Source organism: Ambystoma mexicanum, chromosome 9, assembly GCF_040938575.1.
Source record: "Ambystoma mexicanum isolate Mex_15411 chromosome 9, UKY_AmexF1_1, whole genome shotgun sequence".
NCBI classification, from domain to species: domain Eukaryota; kingdom Metazoa; phylum Chordata; class Amphibia; order Caudata; family Ambystomatidae; genus Ambystoma; species Ambystoma mexicanum.
Window position 1 is genome coordinate 1,383,661,292 of NC_090931.1, and position 19,407 is coordinate 1,383,680,698.

At 43.9% G+C, this 19,407-nt stretch overlaps 1 protein-coding gene across 1 annotated transcript in view; it reads left to right on the top strand.

Annotated features, from left to right (window-relative positions):
• Positions 1-19,407, top strand: part of LOC138489133 (glycophorin-C-like) — a 246,187-nt gene that overhangs the window by 188,183 nt on the left and 38,597 nt on the right. The window contains exon 2 of the mRNA XM_069616768.1: positions 10,849-10,893. Coding sequence (XP_069472869.1) covers positions 10,849-10,893 — 45 coding nt within the window. The remainder of the gene's footprint in view (positions 1-10,848; positions 10,894-19,407) is intronic.

Genomic DNA, 19,407 nt, shown 5'->3' on the forward strand with positions numbered 1-19,407 from the left:
TATATGGTCTAAAACCTTTTTTGTGTCACAGACCCCTCGGAAACAAAGTTGAGCATGACCTACTATATTTACCAACACATGGGATATTGCCAGAACAGAGCATGTTGAGACGGGAAGAACACAACCATGAAGAGTAATAAACTCTACTGCCACAAGGTGACTCACCATAGGCATGAAGAAAGCCAAACGAGACATCTGCAGGTGTTGACGCTGCACCGGAGATAAATAGGAAAGAAAACGCAGAGTAAGGAGTATCTGATCTCAGGGAAGTCCAGAACCCACTGGAGCCCGGGAGTTTCAAACTCTGAGTGAGGCGTGGAAGAAAGGCTGTGCAAGGGATGTTGACGGCAGACTGTGCGAGTCCGTTGTTGGACTGAGGGGAGCAGACCCAACTGCAAGACCCAAGAGAAGAAGCAGAAGGAGCGCAGGACTATGAAGGTGCAGCAGGATCATCGAAGTGGACAAGAAGAGCAGAGGAAGCCGCTGACAAGGAACCCCATACCAAGAAGGACTGATGACTTGCTGCATCCTGCGAGAAGGTGACTGGAGGTACGGGTGACCCGGTAGGGATACAGAGGAGGTGGGGAGAGGGACACAACATAATGTTCGTCACCTCAGTGACAGCTATAGGGCTACTGGGGAACAGAACTGTGTAGAGTGCATCAGGGAGGATCTCCCTTGTCCCAGTAGTAACAAAGTAGCTACTGGACACTGGAAGAGTGAATCGAGCATCCAAGGGGAACATCCTCGTTGCAGTGGCACTATTAAGCCCACTGACAACCAGAGAAGGGGCTGGGACCCCAACAAAAAGAAACTCGGCATCAGAAGAGACCTTCATTGGTGGAGTGGCAAAAATAAGTTCATTAACCAGCAGAGAAGACATTGGGACCTTGCTGGTATCGAGAGAGAGTGGCAAAACAAACAGCAAGCAGAAGAGCATGAAAAGGTACTTTTTAAATACCAGGAGAAGGGAGTCATTATCCTGGGGGTGGAGGGGTAACACAAAAACCCTTGGGACATAATTGAGACGTCGGGGGAAGGGAGGAATTCCCCCCTGACCTTATTGTTTAACTGTACAGATCAGTACCAGAAGAAGGGAGCCATTCTCCTGGTCCCGAGCGTGGAGTGTTGCCACAATTGTGTGGAACCCACAAGCTAGTGGAGTCATTCACGCTGGCAACTGTTTTGCAAGAGAACATTCTTTTAAACACCACCCGAATACCAGGAGAAGGGAGTCATTGTCTTGGGGAAGGAGCCCTCTGTTGGATTATATTAGTCTTTACTTGTAGTGTGAGGGATAAAAGTAGGTTGCGACACAGGACGGTGGAATTTGATTTTGACTGACATATCTTTTAGTATTAGCTTGAGGCAAGGAAACCCCACTTAGATGATGGGGATAGTGAGGGTCTTTTTTTATAAATAAGTCTATAACCATTGTGTGGGCTTCCTTCTTTGACCCCTTTACACTGCTCATGGTTCCTTTGGGCAACCGTTGGCCTGATGCACCTCAAGGAAAATGTGAAATTGTCACTGTACTTTAGGGCGCATTTAGCAGCCACCTCATGGAGCTTCTTTTTGCGAGGGCCCTGGAAAAGGTAGGGTCTTACTGTTCAGTCACGTTTGGTCTGTATCAGAAAAGCCCTCTAGTGGCAGCAGTCAAGTAGACTTTGGAAAACACAGAGGTCTCCAGAGGAAGTGCACCTTGGTGTTGAGTGCAATCACTCAAATACACTTCCTTTTTACAATTCCAGATCACAGTGCATGTGTTAGGGGCATATGCCCATCAGAATTCAGGTTTCAGGAGGATATGTCCATCACAGTGCATGTGCCATGAGAAAAGGTGCAAAGGTATGCATGCCTAAGGAGATGGGAAAGTCATCAGAATACATGTGTTTAGTGCAAATGCCCATCAGAATACACATGCCAGTAGAGCACACCTATCGGAATGGATGTGCTTGGTGAGAATGCCCATCAGACTTCCTCTGCTACAGACTGTACATTTCAAATACTTGTGCTGTCGGTATGCCAATGAGGAGTGCAATTTCCATAGGACATGCACCTCTTCCAACCGCTCCCACATATCTCACTACATTGGAACATGGGAAATTGGGAATTTTGAGCCCGTCAGGCATTCTCCGGATCATGGACATGTGTATCAGCTGTGTTTGTCTTTCTCACCACTCATTCCAACTTTTGTTGTCTTTCCCACTCTGCCATTGATTTCTCTGGTTCTCTACCGCCTCGCTCTATTTCTTCTCTCTCACATCTTCCTTTGTTTCAGACCTTGTTTCTCACTTTAATACCTGCTCTTACATTGTCCCATTCTTTTTCGTCACTTTTCCCTAGTGTCTCTCTCTCCTAAATTCATCACATCTCTCCTACTGTGTTTGTACTTTTCTTCATCACTTCTAATCTGAATCCATATCAGTCTCTCTCTCTCTCCCTCTTTTCTCTCTCTCTATCACACCTGTGGTGGCCCAGAAGGAGTATGGAGACTATGTAAGGACATTTTACCAAGTGTTTTATCAAACAATAGAATAAGGCCTATCTTTCCCTATCACTATGGAGTGTTACTGACTACTTTACTAAATAAGGTGCTCATCAGTTGTGATTAATAGTCAAAATTAATCAGTCAGCAGTCCAAATCTAACCTACCTGACCCTACCACTATAATAACCAACAAAGATCAGGCGAATGACTCCCTTCTCCTGAATGCCGTGTCTTCGTCCAGGTGCTTTCTGGATTTTAAGGTTCTCTTTAGTAGACCATATGTGAATAGTCTGTTTTGACTTGTTTAATTAATTTCTGTAACTCCCTCCAGGGATTGTCATTTTCTCCTTTTTATCTCTTATGTGGTTTTTTGGTCCTTGTAAGATTCCTTCCCTCAGACATAGTGATCTGGTATATTATCCTTCTCTCTTGGTTGGTCATCAAATAGTTATGTTTCACAGCTTCCCAAAGTGTTTTTCCTATGTACGATGTATCCTTGTTACCCTAATAGGACTTGGTTCCCAAATGTCTGTCTCTGTTATCGCCTTGTGCTTATTGTTTGGGTATTGGGTATTCTTTAACTTTTCCCACTGTAATAGAGTTCCAGTTCTATTACTCTCACTCTCTGTGATTTTTATATTTCTCTGTATCTCGCTGACATAGTTTTGATTTATCAATTTGTTTCCCACTCTTCTTTCGTGGGTACTGGATGAGTGTCTTTCTGCTTATAATACTTTCCTCTGGGTGTTTTGCCGGAGACCCGTTCCCTTTGTTACCTTCTGCACTGCGGGGTAACATCTCTGGTACCTGAAGGGGTTTTCTTTCTTCCTCCGCTTCCTGTCTGCTCTACGGTTCACTCTCTGCAGGGTTCGCTTCATAGGCAGTCAGCTCCAGTGCTGCGTTGGATCTGTTTGAGAGTTCCTTTCTCTCAATGATGGTGTCGGCATTGTTGCATGGGCCGGTTGCCCACCACTCTTCTCCATTGGTCATGCCACCACCAAGCTCTCTACTCGAGGGCCCTTAGATTTCTCCTCTTCTCATATGCGGGCCTCCCAGCATTTCTCACAGTGACTCTCACCCTGTCATCTCAGAGCCGTTTCGAATTACACTCGCTCCACGCACCACACCAGCTTCACCTCCTTCAATCGTATTATGCACAGGGAGCTACGCCTGTCTCTCTCGGCTCTCTGCTCTCCTTCTCAGTGGTGAGCTGTTCCTTTTCAACCCCCTTGGTACAGTCCCTTGTGAGTTCTCATTTAAAGGGATAGCTTTCATCTAGGCAATTATATTGGTTCACTTCATCCTCATTTAGATCATGCAACATATAATCTCCTGGTAGTTCCGCCAAGTCCATATAAGCCATCACGTGGAGGGCATTAGGGAGTTCTTTATGGAAAACAGAGTCATTGTCCCCAAAGGAGGAGTCTCTACCAGTGAGGTCACACTTGCCTGAACCCCTAGGGAGGATATTGCGGAGCGGGCTTGCCTCCTTATCCTCACAGGGAGGGCGGGCCACAATTTGGGAGAACTAAGGAATTCCTTCGATTTGCCACACACCCCAGTATCCCTTTCCTCTTTGCCCATCCGTTTACCGGTAATGTTCACCTATTATACCTCACCCCATCTCTTTTTTTTTTTTTGCCCCGTCACCACCTCTTACTATCTGATTAATACTTCACGCTTCTTTCTCTCACTCTCCTTCACATGCATTCCCTAAATGTCTTTTGTGCTCTCTCGGGGAGACTAATGACACCAGAGTTCAGCCGGGCAAGGGATAGCAGAGTGAGGAGGAAGCGTTTCAACAGCATTTAATTTTCCATCCATGATATAGCATGCATAATATGTTATTATGTGGGTAGACTGGCATTTTGAGGCAGCTAGTATAGCCATTTCTTAATGTGGGCTGATATTTGTAATGAGCATCCAATCATGATAAAACAAGCATGATCTATGGTATTGCATATCAAGACTGCTCTTTTCGTGCAACCAGACTAGCCATATCCTGCTGTGCCATTATATGTTATACTGGGCATCTATGATGAAGCAAGCATGATAAGTGTTATAACCTGCTTATCTGCCATTTTTGTATGGGCAGTCTAGCCATGTATAGCTGTGGCATTGCATTATTTTTCACAGGTCATCTATAAAAATGCAAGCATGATAATGTATTGTTGCATAATTAGACTGCCATTTCACTGCAGCCAGTCTAGCTATTTCTTACATTGGCATGGCATTTTGTTTTCTGGGCTTCTATGATAAAGTAGCCATGATAAGTGCAATTACGTGGCTAGACTGGCATTTTGGTGCAGCCAGTTTGGACATTTTTCCTTATTGTGGCATGGCACTTTTAATGGTGAAGTCAATAGGAGTGTGTCCTCACGTGGGCATACTGACATTTATTGAAGGAGCCAGCCTGGACAGAATTTCCTATAGTATCATCACTAGCATTATGCACAAAACAAACATGAGTATGTTCTTATATGGGAATATTGGCATATATTGGTGCAGCCATCATGGACATGTATAATGCAACATTAGAAACTGTTTCTCAGGGGGTGATCCTCCAACCCCTTATCGTTGGTTTGTGGCTCCCTGGCTATGCTCTATTGCTGTGGCATATTTGAGGGTAATGTTTACGCCCCTCACATTGAAAATGTCACCAGTCACCACTGGGTAAGTGGCTGGTGGATAAATCGGTATAAATGTGTGCGTGCACGGTTGGGGCCCAGGGAAAGGGCATTGGAGCATGGACTTTTTCTTTCATGTTTTACTAGTATTACTGGGCAAAGCTAACTTGAACAATGTTATTACATGGAAGTGGGTTTGAGGTAGGTTGGGTTGTGTTTCTAGCACAATGGGGCAGGCAGACTTTCTTTCTGTAGCTTGGCATTTTCTACCTGCATGGACAAGGCCAATATGATGTAGGTTGTCGGGTGGGGCACTTATGCAGTCAGCAAATAAATGTTATCGTACTGTGACATTGCATGTTTTACTTGTGTTGAGGGCAAAGTCAACATGAAGAATATTCTCACATGGTAATGCGGGGGTTGGGCAAGCATTTGTGCAGCAGCAATAACATGTTTTCTTCCTGTTGTGGTAGATAGTTTCTGACATTTAGGTCGGAGCCAACAGGAGAATGTTCTTACATGAAGATAGTGGGATTTACTGCAGGGCCAACATGAACGAGTTTTGTTATGGTATCAGAATTGTGCATAATATCACTACCCATGCACTCATTTGGCTGGTACATTAGAGTGCCAGGACTAGGGAGCCAGGCACAGCTCCCTTGGTTCTATGCTAGATGAAAGATTGAAGGTTTGATTAAAATACCTACTCGCATCTTTGCCCTCGTACAGTGTGCAGCGGGCCCCTGCGGCAGCATGATCTTCCAGCGCATTATGCATGCATGTTTTGCTACAGGCATGCCTGTAGTTTGGTGCAGCTGTGCTTTATTGCCAAGCTGGTGGTAGGGGCTCAACATGGCTCGCAGGGGGGGACACTCATTGTGTGTTATAGCACTGCTCCTGGCTCTGGGACACGCTCTGTTTACACAATATAACACTGGACAGCGATACATCATTTACACCGCCTTGCGCAACACTTGGAGTTACCGTTACCACTCCCTAAAATTCTGGAAAGACCAACATGTTATGTAACAAACCAAGGTGCCAAGACATAGAATGCGTGTGCGCTAAAAACTGTTAATTGGATTAGTAAAGTCCATCCAATGCTGAAAGATAAAGAGGTGTGCAGACTATCAAAGCATTACCCTTGGCGATTCCACTAGTGATGTTAATCGTTTCTGGTTGTCTGGCAGAGCTTGATCTTAAAGAGAGTGGCAGCCACACTGTAAAATTGGACTGCTGTTTGGGAGGGATATTCTCAAATGCGCCATCCAGTGGCAGAACTGTTGGTTAAATTTAGGAAATTTTAAGGTGAGTCAAAGTTCAAATAATAATCTGACAATGTTCTTGTGTAGAGTGTTTAATTCACACAAACTAAGAGAAATGCACATTTTTGTGACAAAATCTGAACATTTTGAAATAGTACGATTAACACAAAGATTGAAGGAAGGGATATTACTCTTTTTAGTTATTATCATGAATTATTTTTGTCCATTTTAGAACGAGCGATGTAGACTAGCTCTCCTGATGAACCATTGGATCTTAAGTGGTGAAACACGTGTCGAGAGATTCTAAAACAGCACAGCAATCATTCTTGTCAAAACCTCACAATGCTGAAAGACTTTGCCACAGAATGCAAGTCTGCGAGCGAGCAAACTAGGGTGTCATTGGGTTGACTGATGTATTAAACTTTGCATGCTCTCCTCCTAAAGTAGAAACTAACTCCGCACATTTTACAAGTTCCCCTATGCTTTAGTTCATTCATAGTTCATTATATAAATTATATGTTTTCTTCTGCTATGTGGCAGAAAACCGCATGCCTCAACTTACTTTCCGCAGCACAATGCAAACGCAAAATGTTGTTGCTTGGCGCACTTGAAACATCTGTGCACAGACCTTTATTGCGGTGAGCTGGGTGGTGCGATTAACTACCCCCACCACGTGGAGAACCTTTGTCAGGGGAATATGCATGTAATCGAAGACCTACAAAAAAGTATTTCAAATGAACAAACCTATGTCCTCGGTGATGTCACCAATTCCATGAAAGATATTGTTGTTTCTTATGGAAGAAAAAAAAAAGGTTTATCAACTTGTTTGTGTAAATGCATGACGCGTGTTCTGGACCACGTTTATCCCTCTCAAGTTCATGTTAAAATTGTATCTAAGATATATTGCATGCTTTCAAGAGTAACTTTGGAACTCGTATACGATTTTCGTTTACTTATCATGGATTTGTTGGTGATCAAACAAATAAGCTTAACAAAAGATTTCCATTACCTGCACTGCGAGAATTTGATCATCATTTTCTTTGATATTAAATAACCCCTTCTTTGCATTCAGCCTGTAATGAAGCTGCTAAACAGCATTCGATTGAACGGCATTTATTTTTCTATTGTTCTGTGCAGGACCTGAAACAATTGCATAATGATGGCTTTAGCGCCTTCTATTTTTGATCAAGAGTAGCGTCCGTAGTAGCCCTAATGGGGACATTTAATTGAGGCTAGATCCATTTACTTCAGTGGTAGTTGTTGATCGTGGTAACTACATAGCCAGGTGTAACATTTAATCGCTCGCACTTGTAACGTTTATTGAGAGGCCATCCTCAGCTTCCTTCCCCACTGAAGGTGTCGCACAACAAACTATTTAATGGATTCTTTTATTCAGCCTTAATTGAGACACATATCATGCCCCTTGGATCCCTACCAATGAGATGCGAATGAGCCAAGAACCAGGCCGGTGTACAGGAAATATATTTGTATTTATTTAAATAAAAAGTAATAGAAATCGCAAAAATACACACACCAACTTCTTTTTGGCTCACCAATAACTTCTTGATACACAAATCAATTACACAAATTAGTTTTTAAAAAAACACAAATCACAATTCTTTACATTCTACAAATTTCACTTCAAGAAATAATTAAACTGATCAATAACCAAAACAATTATAAATGTAGTGATGTGCAATTTTGAATTTCCTGCAGGCTTAAAAGTCTAGCAGTAGGGTTTAAAAATGGTACACATACATATGGCAATTATGATGTCACCCAAATCTTGTGTTTAAAATAAACACAAGTTGATTTAGCGGTTTGTTTTTCAGACCCCACCCCAGCCCCCCAACTTTGGTCTGTGTTGGGGAAGTCGAACAGAAAAATTGGAAGGACTTGGGAATTTGGATTTCAAGCGCCCCATCCAGTGAAAAGCCTGTGTTGGGGAAGTTGGATGTTAACAATTGGGATGATTCCAGAATTCAGGATTTTCAGCCCCCTCCCCACCCCACTTATATGCCTTTGTTAGGGGAAAGTTGGGGAAAGTTGGACAAAAAGATTGGACTGATTAAAGAACAAAGACACCCCTCTTCCTTAAATAAGTCTGGGTCAACAGGACAAAAATGATTACTCAATTAAATTATAGACTATAGTTTTTCAGTGCACACTGGGAAGTGAACTTTGTTAATTTCGAATTTAACAAAAATCACCCTTCAGTGTTCCACTAAATAGGGAATTAATTAAATTAATCTTTTTCAGTTAAGTAGGCTAAGGATCTATGCAGTCTCCCCCTCCCTCTGCCCCCCCCAACCCATCATACAGGGAAAGTATTTAGGGCAAGCAGATTCCCCATCTTTTTGTTTCCCACGTCTCAGTTCTGTTTACATTTTAGGAAAGCCAGCTGCGTTTCAGGACACTGGAAATATAGGGCAGGGGTCTGGTCAATCGACTCTTAAGGATGGCTCCTGCGCTCCACCATAGGACCCAGTTCACATTTAGGCCTTCGTAGCAATAGACCACTCCACCCAGATGCACCCTTAGCAATTTCCTCTGGTGTGTCCTTGCTGCTGTCAGATGGTAAGTTGCAGCAGCACTCTTTTGATGATACAATTCAGCAGCTGTCCCTTCCTTCTAGTGCAGTCCTCCTTGTATAGCAGTGATGACACCACCAATTGTACAATCTTGGGGGAGTACCCTGCAAGACTTCACACAAATAGGGTTGGACAGTTGCCCTTCTCTCTCCTCCCCACTCCAGCCTCTCTACGGATTGGTTTAAGAGTCTGGAGCAGACATATGGCAGCTTAATTTACAAGCCCCATTTGTTCTCATGTCAAATTTTTGGCAAAAACTAATTTTGTGGTAAAACTTCATAATTTTACCAATAACTTTCATAATCCCTTTTCAGTTAATAATGGGGAATTAAATAAGACAGCCATGTCCGCGCCGTTTTGCACCGCCGTTTATCAATTTTCTGCCTTTTTCACAGACAGCATAACAGTTATGAACATTTAAATTCCTATCCATATACCTAATTTTACCCATTCGACATTTTCAGATAAGCAAGGAGCCTAGTTTAACTGGCCATTACAGTTCCCTAACTCGTAGGTACATGAATTTCTTATCACCAAAATTGCCCAGAAATTACGGAACAAATGGTACATGAATGAAGAAAATATGCCTTATGGTTGCTTGGAAAAAGGCCTAAGAAAAATGTAATTGTAAATCTGTATGATCAGCAAATGGGAGCTCTGTTTCATCCAGCCACCTGTCTCCCTGGCCCAGCCTGTGACCAGAGTTTTTTTGAGGCTATTTTATGTTTTAGCCCCCATTTGCATACATTTTGATCATGCTCCAGCCAAGGGGAATTGTCCTGCCATCACTGCCTTCAGAGCAAGCAAGTAAGGGGAACACTGGGTTTTCCACACTTTCCGCAGTACACACTTTACTGCAGTTGTAATTAGGTGGAGCATGTAACGTCCAGACTTGCAGTGGGGGATTTCTTTGTGAGGTTTGTCCACCCACAAGCCAAAAGGGTTTGTCATGGACCGACGGAAACCTTTCCATGGAAACAAAGTGGGCTTTTCTTTTCAAATGTTAGCAGGGATACATTTTTCATCTTTAAACTGCAAATACACATGTCAAGCTGTTTTTGGTGTCAGTTTTTAAAAATCCTGCTTTTCAGGTGAAAGGGACCTTTTAGTTTTCACCTGCAGCAGCAAGCAAAGCCGTTTATGTGTCAGTGTTGAAAAAAACAGTCTTTCATGTGAAGGGGACTTAAGTTTGGGGCCTTTGAATGCACCCCACACACTATTTGACTTCTTACTGTTTATATGTTGTGGTCCTTAGGGCAATCTTATGTATATTGGATAATCAAATTATACATTAATAGGAGAAATGATCTACTTTTTACACGTTTGCATGTTCCTTCTTCTGTGTTTTTTTGGATATACAGCTTTTGCTGTTTTTTCTGCAAGCTACGTCCAAGTCTGCTATTGTTCATATCTTAAAATACCTTACAAACACAACTCTAGTGGGCTTTTATTTATACTTGACTCTAGCAGCTTTTATGCCATTACTCTAGTAATCCTGTCGCACAATGCCTCAGTGCCCCTCCTGCTGCCCATGCACTTATGACATCAAGATCCTGGAATGGAAGTGAAACCATTATATTTTCATACAGCGAGTCATTTCAATAACATATATCCTCCTTGCTCCAATATGCTCCCTGATTCAAGTAGGTACAGCTGTAGCGATCGGTCACCTCTCCTATCGTCTTGACATGATCCAGTCCCAAGAAAATGTCATCTGATTTAATCGCTATTATGTATGCATGCACAGTTGCTAAACATGCTCAACCCAATGCTCCATCCCCAAGCATGTCCAACTCTACTGCACTGCAGGGTCCTCAGAGTTACTGTTTCCTGACTCTTTACATCCCATTAACACTTGGCTTTTTGTGTTTACAGCTGATGGCAGCAGCGCCGATGGAAGTAATGCAGCCGTCATTGGAGGTAAGAAAATGACGCCGCTATGTTATCTGTTCCTTTATTTACTCACTGCTCGTGTGGCTTGGCATTTTGCAACTTTATTTTCTGTTAATTGGCGTTGCGCTCTCAATAAGGGCCATCTGGGTACACAACTCGTCGGTGCATGATGGATTTGGCAGTACGTGATATTTGGGGACATCTTGCCTTGACACCCATTCTCCAGACTAAATAGATTAGTCAAATGACATTGAGTGACCTGCTATGGAAAGTTGCTCATGGTAGCTCATCGTTTCCCTGATTTTATATACAATCAAAAGGGGTCTATTTTGTCTTGGCCCTCGTCTCCTGATGAAATCCTCAACTTTGTGAACTTGTGTTGCACCCCCCTTTTTAATGTGATCCCTGCACTGTGTGGCTGCTCAGGCTGCTCAGGTCCACTGATCTGCAAGCTGTTTTCGGACAAAGCAGTTAAGTTGCTGTGAGGCCACATGGCTTGCATTATAGTTGCACTGCCTTCCCTTCATACAATGCAGTTGTCAAAATGGGCGCTCGTGAAGCAGCACCTGGGTGCTGGGATATTTTCTGACCATTAGTTACTCACCTCACTCTGAAGCTAAAGTAGAGACGTTTCATAAATATGTTATTAGCTAATACGAAAAGGGGGTAAATATCAGCAACAGCAGTAGCTCTCGAATGGCCCAGAGTGCAGGCTTAATTCACTGGTGAATGAACATGTTCCACACTGGCTGCTGGCACCTCCTCGGCTGGCTAACATTGCCAGTTATGGCGCCTCCACCTCACTCATCTCCACTTTCCACTAAGCAGCACTGATCTTTTTCGTTCCTCTCCCAGTTCTCTTTCCTATTCATTGCCTTATCCTCTGCCATGGACATGGATAAGGGACTTCCATCACAAATTAATTGGCAGCATTGTCATTCATAATGTTTTTTGTTTGTCTAGTGAATCAGCTCACACGCTCTAACCAGCAGCCCACACATTGTTCTGGGATATTAATGGCCATAATCGCCACTCTCTCTGGCTGTACTAGCATAGGCGTGTCCTGGAATCTGATTGGCCACTCTAGGTGCCACCCTATTATCTCAAACTATGATCATTAAAACTTTAAACACAGACATATAAGACACTCATGCTAGTAATTAAAGTAGATATGGGTAGTGGAGACAAATAGTAAATTAATACTGTTCATGTGCACGCACATTCGTACTTCATGCCACACACGCATAAGTCAGTGCCCACCCCCCAGTCTGTGTGTACTAGATGGAAACACTGTCGTGCCTAGAAACACTTGTGTACAGGCACGTTATAAATGACTTATCAGATCAGCATTTCAACAATCGATGTGATCGCTGCGCCGCCCATAATGTCGACAATTAAATTGCTGACGCCCATTATGGGCGGTGCAGTGATCACATAGATCACTGTGCCCGGCATCCCCCACAATCATTCTCGCACACTAACGTGGGCCTAAACTGGCGTTGCTGTGCCCTTTTATTTATTTATTTTTACTTATTATCGCCGACTCCCATCTAATGGAAGCGGGGAAGACCCCCACAACCCCTGACCCCCACTACACCGACAAAAGGGAGCGGGGGACACCCCGCAACCCCCGCTCCCATTAGTTGATGTAGTGGGGGTCGGCATTTCATTGCCGCGCAAAGGCGTGGTAATGAAATGGTCAACATTTTGGGGCCGACATTTTGGTACTGTTCCGTTTTCAACTGGCAAGTTTACATTGACAGATGCGCACATGTCAGAATAAGCCCTCTGGAGTCCCTGGAAAAATTATGGATTTTGCTTTCGTTTGCAAACAGTGGCACTCATCCAAAAAGCATGCATCACATCCCCCTTATCTTTCTTTTGCTATGGTGCTCTTTCAATTTTGCTTACTATATCAGTTGATTATTCTCAGTTGTTCTCCTCGTCTCCAGGGACGTCATTTGGGGGTCACATGGGTTGCAGGTGTGACCCCTATGGTCACTCTTGCTACCCCTGTGGTCTCCCTTGCTACCCCTATACAAACATATTTTTAAACTAAGCTACTGGGATGCGCCCAGCGCCATGTGGCTTTTTTTTCTGGAGTGGCTGGCTTTTGTGTTCATGGCGCTTAAAAAAACAGCGGGTTCCACAAGTGTAATCCTTTGAGCAGTGACCCTAAATATGTGAAGATTTAGCATGTTTTTATCTGCCATTGTCTCTGTTACGATCATCACAAGACATTCCATCTCGGTGTCCTCAGTCAATTGACAAAATCCTTGTGCCTAAAAGCTTGTGTACAGTGTAGAAATATTGACAGTAGCACATAAGGTGGTCCTTGATTTCATTGTGTCACAATTAATGCTTTGTTGTGATGTGTCTATCTTTCCTATCTCCATGGCATGCTTCTCAGGATGTTTGGTGCATGTATGAGGTAACAAGTGCCCAGAGTACGGGATTCCATGTGAGTGCGCTGCTTTCCCTGCCATACTCTAAATTCTTTAATACACAGTTATGAACCCTCCCAATGGTATGTATTTTGCCAAACTGAAGCCTGAAAAGTAGATCCAAACAGGCTTGGCATGTGGCCAACTTTTTAGGACATAAAGCAAGAGTTAAAATCAAAATGGTGGATAGTTCTTAAAATGGCAGCGAAGTTGATCAGAAATCCGAGCATTTCAAACGTGGTTTTCTGTGCAACGCGAATGGGTTCAGGTCAATATTCATAACAAGGTGGAATTATACGAATACAGTTTAACAAATCCTCCTTTTGGCCTAAGCCAAGAGCATTACTCAAACATTTGCTTTATTGAAAAACCCATGCCCTAATGTCCGTACATCCTGAATCACATTTCTTCAGAAATATCAATCTCCATGAGTTCCTGGATAGTAATATCCTTCATTACTAATGCATTAGCAGTTTCCTTGGACGTATGTACCTTTTGGTCCTAGTGTACCTATCGATTGTGTACAATATCCTACTAACATCGAACATATGGAGGGAGACATTGTACACAGCAACAACAAAACAGTAGAACGCCAAGAACTATCATTAGGACTGCAAAGAGTTTCCAACCCCATAATCGTAACAAGTCCCAGAACCAAGCACTAAAATTCCAGTTTCCCTCGGGACATGTACTTCAGTACTCAAAGTATGTAGATTTTGTATTGCCTTGAATATAGTAGGGGAGGAGTCAGGTACAAAAACACAGCATGCGGATCCTACCAATTTGCTTACCCAACCACGCTCAGCTAGGATGACGTCTAACACCATCCTATTTTGGAGGGCCACTAATCTAATTGCTGTGGTCCTATTAGTGTTTTTTTTCCAGTACCCTTGCTAGTCTTCTGATATCCTCGGAATTCATTATCTGTCCCCATTCTCATCCCGCCTTGGACAAGCTCTAGAGACTTCAGTGGTGTCAGCCACATATATATCCCTGGTAACAAGATACCCAAGTAACCTGCCAATATCTGGGTAACCAAGGATAGGCCTCATTGCCACAAACAAAGTAAACATGGTGTCCTACATACAAAGGTTTGTCTTCACTGGTTAGATTTGCAATGTTAGTACAACCCTCGAATGTACCCAATGGCTGAGAACATTCCCTTTGTATACAGAAAGAAACAGTTGGGACTATGATTAATAGTATAGGAAGGAGGCATGGCATCTCGGTTGCCCACGGGAGCCATCAGGAAGGAAATCAATGACTGAAAAGGTCTAGTCTATCGCAAGACCTAATAGAAGCAACATTGAGTTTGCTTCTATTTGCAAAGAGAGAACATCCCAGAGTTGTTAGGACTCGCTTTTCAAACTCATTTAGATTAGTCCCATCGAAGTTCCCAGAAATACTATCATTCCAATGACCAAAGAATAATGCCCTGAGCAAGGCATAGCATGCAGTCGTTCAAGGAAGAGGATGAATATACCTGCCAAGTCCCTTTTCCCCATGTTGTGGCAAATGTGAACACACCCAGCAACTAGTTCTGTTCAGAATCACATGGGTCGCATTCATGATCATTAAGAGAGTGTTATTATGGTAAACCTGTCTATGTTGGAAGTCTCGAGAAGGAAGCGTGTGCAGATGCACGAAAGGTGTAGACACAGTGGAGATTATTTCAGTGGGTAACAGTTTATCAAGTGGATGCACCCTTTCTATGTACCAGAACCCAAGCGTGAATATAACTATTAAACAGACCAGTACTATGATTAAAAAGCAGTGGGTCCTCAGGGACCATGATCTTCGATGAACAGATTCTTTATCATCCACGAGACCAATATCTTCCTCCGTTCAAGTGGATTTAGGAAAAGACATTGTTTCTCAGAGTCTGTTTAGAAGCCTCTCCGTTAGGCTCTTTTAGTTCATCCGTCGATGGCTCCTACCACGTGGCCTATCTTGCATGAAGGTAACTTTGCCCATCCCTACCTCCTTATTTATTTTTCAGCGAACGAGTGACAAGGGACTGGCTCAACAATGATTGCTTGTAGGCACAGCCAATGCTGTGCTGTAAATTCGGTGTATCGGACGCAGATCTGCGAACAGAGTGTTGTCGCTTCCTGAAAGAAGTGATGAATCGGAAGCAAGGTTGCTCAACGGTGAAGAAAGATTCAAAGAAGAACTTGAAGGCAAAGCAGCAGTCTCCCCAGGCCCCATGGGCTCAGGAAAGATTTCCGTAGACGAAACATGCTTGTGATGAGTATCAAAGTGAACAATCTCCTTCTCTTCCCCTTTGTCGTGGGGCAGAGGAAAAGGAATCTTCTTGATGTGCGTTGTGTGCATCCAGTGTCTCTTCCCTTCCACTCGTACATCGGTCTGTGTTGCCAAGAGGACTTGGTGCGGTCCTCTCCATCGAGGTGCGAGACAGGTGGCTCTTTCAAAAGATTTTATAAGCACCCAGTCCCCAGGTCGGAGTCGGCCTGGACCCTCATATTTTACTGGGAGTAATGGTCACAGTACTCAGAAAGGAGCAAATGCTCTTCATCTTTTAGCCGCTTAGGTTTAGGTTTGTTTGTTTGTTTGTTTATTTGGTAATGCGCTCCAAGCCCGCGGGCATCTGGGCGCAACAATACAAGAAGACTTGAGACTTGGTTACAGAGCCTGACACAGGCTATTACAGAAGAAAAACAGTGGTCGCTTATAATGGGTGGTACAAGGTGATACAATACATATAGAATAACAAGGGGTAAGCGCATAAGAATAACATCTTAACAGGTTATGATGTTTCCGCTAGGATGAGGATTGTTGCGAGTCGGTGTTATGCAGCCATTTGAGAGCATAGGATCTGAATCTAGAGTAGGGTAAAGGCCGTCTAAGGTCAGATGGGAGTGTGTTCCATGATTGTGCAGCTCTAACTGGGAAGCTCGCTCCGCCCGCCGTGGTAAGTTTGAATCTAGGGACTTCCAGTAGGAAGGTGTTGGTAGATCTCGTCAGTCGGTTCGAGGGTCTCCAATTGATTCTTTCCGCTAGGTACGGGGGGTGCTTGATTGTTGAGGCATTTAGAAGTGAGGGAAATAGTTTTAAGGAGGATTCTGTCCTTTATCTTTAGCCAGTGGGCTTCTGTACGGTGTTTGGAGATATGCTCTCTGCGTGGGATGTTCAGAGCTGCTCTAAGAGCGTTATTTTGTAGTCTCTGGAGTTTGTCAGTGACTGACTTATTTGCACCTGAGTATAAGGCGTTGCAATAGTCCAGTCTGGACATGACAAGGGCATTGGCCAGGATGAGGCAGCTGGCACTGGACAGGAAGGGACTGGCGGCACGGATGAGTTTACACGTGTAAGTGGTTGAGGAGGCGAGGGAGTTCACTTGCTTTTTAAGGGTGAGAGCTGAGTCGAGGTAAAAACCTAAAGTTTTGACCTCGCGCATAACCTTAATAGTATTGTTATCAATGTTAAATGAGGCATAGTCCGGGGTGAGTTTGGATAGGTTGTGGTCTGAACCGAGGAGCAGGATTTCGGTTTTATCGTCGTTCAGGCAGAAGCCATGAGTGGCCATCCATGCCTGAATGAGGATGTAAATTTTATTCACCAGAGCCAAATCCACTTCATAGTTGCCCGAAAGGGGTATGAGGATCTGGGTGTCATCTGCGTAGTTAGTGTAGGTGACGCCCAGTCTGTCCAACTTGTCGAATAATGGCTTGGTGAAGATGTTGTACATGGTGGGTGAGACACAGGAGCCCTGTGGGACTCCACACGTGATTTGGATGGGATCGGCACAAGTGGAGGAGGAGAACACTCTCATGGTCCGGTTGGCTAGAAAGGATTGGACCCATGCTATAGCTTCTCCTGTGAAATTGGCAGCCAGCTTGAGGTGGTTGCATAAGACTGCATGATCCACCAGATCAAAAGCTGCTGACAAGTCCAGTAGAAGTAGCAGCGCTGTTTTCCCATTATCCTTAAATTCCTCCATTTTTGTTTTGAGATCTATCAGGGCTGTTTCCGTGCCATGGAGAGGGCGGAAGCCCGATTGGCGCGAGCCTAGTAGCTGATTGGCTTCTAGGTACTCTTGAATTTGGAGATAGGCTACTCTGTCGATAATTTTTAGTAGGAACGGTACCGTGGTGATAGGCCTATAGTTAGTTGGGATACGTGGATCAAGGGTTTGTTTTTTGAGAAGGGGGAGGACCCAGGATTCTTTTAAGTTGGCTTGCACTGTGTTGGATTTGAAGGATGAGTTGATAAGCTTCGAGATGAAAGGGGCTAAATCTCTGGCAGCGTCCTTTATTGTTTGAGCTGGGCTGCTGTCGCCCTTACAGTTGGAGGGCTTCAGTGAGAGGATAGCCTTTTCAGTGTCGATGGAGATGGGTTTAAAGCTAAAAGGGGGATAATAATGGGTTCAGTTACTAGAGGCACTTGTTGATCAGTAGGAGAGAGGGTGGCTTTTTTATTCGTTATTTTAAGTTGGAGGGTGAAGATTTTGTTCGATAGGGCATTCTGTATATTAGTGCACCATATCTTGTCCTTGGGGACCGTGTCAGTTGGTTGGATAGGGGATTCCATTTCCCGGAGGATGGCAAAGAGTTGCTTGGTATTCGATTTGGCATTGGTAATTCTGTCGTTGAATACGTTTTTTTTAGTGTTGATAATTTCTGACTTGTAATGTTTGGTAACTTGGGTTAGCTTAGCTTTGTTGTCGTTGGTAGGCGAATTACGCCAGATAGTTTGGAGTTTTCGTTTCTGCTTTCTAAGGTCCTTAAGCTGGGGGGTGAACCAGGCATTGAGGTGGGCTTCTTGCTTGGCTTTACGTAGTTTTGCAGGTGCAATGATGTCTAGTGCGTGAGACATAGCTTTATTAAAGGTGTCTACTAGTATGTCTGGGTCAGTGTTATCCTTCAGACCGTTAATAGTAGGCAGGAGGAGGGGGTTGAGTTTTTCAGTAGAAATGTCTTTTTTACTTCTGGTAGGGAGTGGTGGTATCATTTTGATAGTTTTAGGGCTGGGGAGGTCAAGTGTGGCAGTGAAGTTTATTAGAAAGTGGTCAGTCCATAGTTGAGGGGTGATGGCAGTGATGACTGTGTTGCAGTTGAGTTCTGATACCCAGTCAAGGGTTCTGCCTTTAGCATGTGTGGGGGAGAGAACTTTTTGGGTAAGGCCTTGGTCATTTAGGATAGCTGTTATGGAGAGGGTGTTTTTATTGTCTGGCTCATTAAAGCCGATGTTAAAGTCGCCCAGCAGCAGCGTTTGCGAGTGATTTTGGGTATTGTTCGCTATGAGGGTGGTAAGGTCATCTTCAAAGGTTCCCAGGGGGCCTGGGGGCCTGTAGATCAAGTGAATAGTTAGCGTGCGGTTATTGGAAAGTTGCATTTTTGCTGAGAGTACTTCGCAGGAAGCACATGGGGGTGAGGTGGTGAGTCTGATGGGCAGGGTGGTTTTCGCGATGATTGCTAGGCCACCGCCTTTAGCATTAGGTCTGTCTACTCTATGGATCTGGTAGTTGTCAGGTACGGCTAACATCAGTGAAGGTCCTGCTGCCTCGTGGAGCCAGGTTTCTGTTATGGCAAGGAAGTCAATGCTGCTGTTGTTAAGTATGTCAGCAATTTCAATTGCATGGGCTACCATGGATCTGGCATTAATAAGGGCTCCAGTAAGTAATAGGGTGTTCTTGGGAGTAGGATGAGTTGCAAGTGTATCTGTATGCTTATTTTGACTCCGGCGTTTCTTTTGGTGGAGGTGAGTAGGAGTTGGGGTTAGGGTTAAAGGTGTCGTGGCTAGAGTTTGCTTATCCATGTGTGTCTGTATAGATGGGAATCTAGCAGTATTGTTAGTACTGTTTCTTTTGGGTTCGTATATGCAAGGTAGTCTTGCCCTGAGTCTCAGGTTTCTGTCTGTGGGGGGACGAGTGCTGAAGGTAGCAAAGGTCATGATTGTAGCTAGGAGGGTCAGGGAGGTTAGGTTTCTGCACATGGTAGTTGGTGTGGTTCACTGATGCAATTTACTTCCCTTATTTTGCTAAGATGTCTGGCTGGGTGACGTAATGTGGAGTGCAAGTGGCTAGTTGAAGCCAGGGTTGTGCCTGGTGATAAAGGGCATGGTATTTACGAAACAC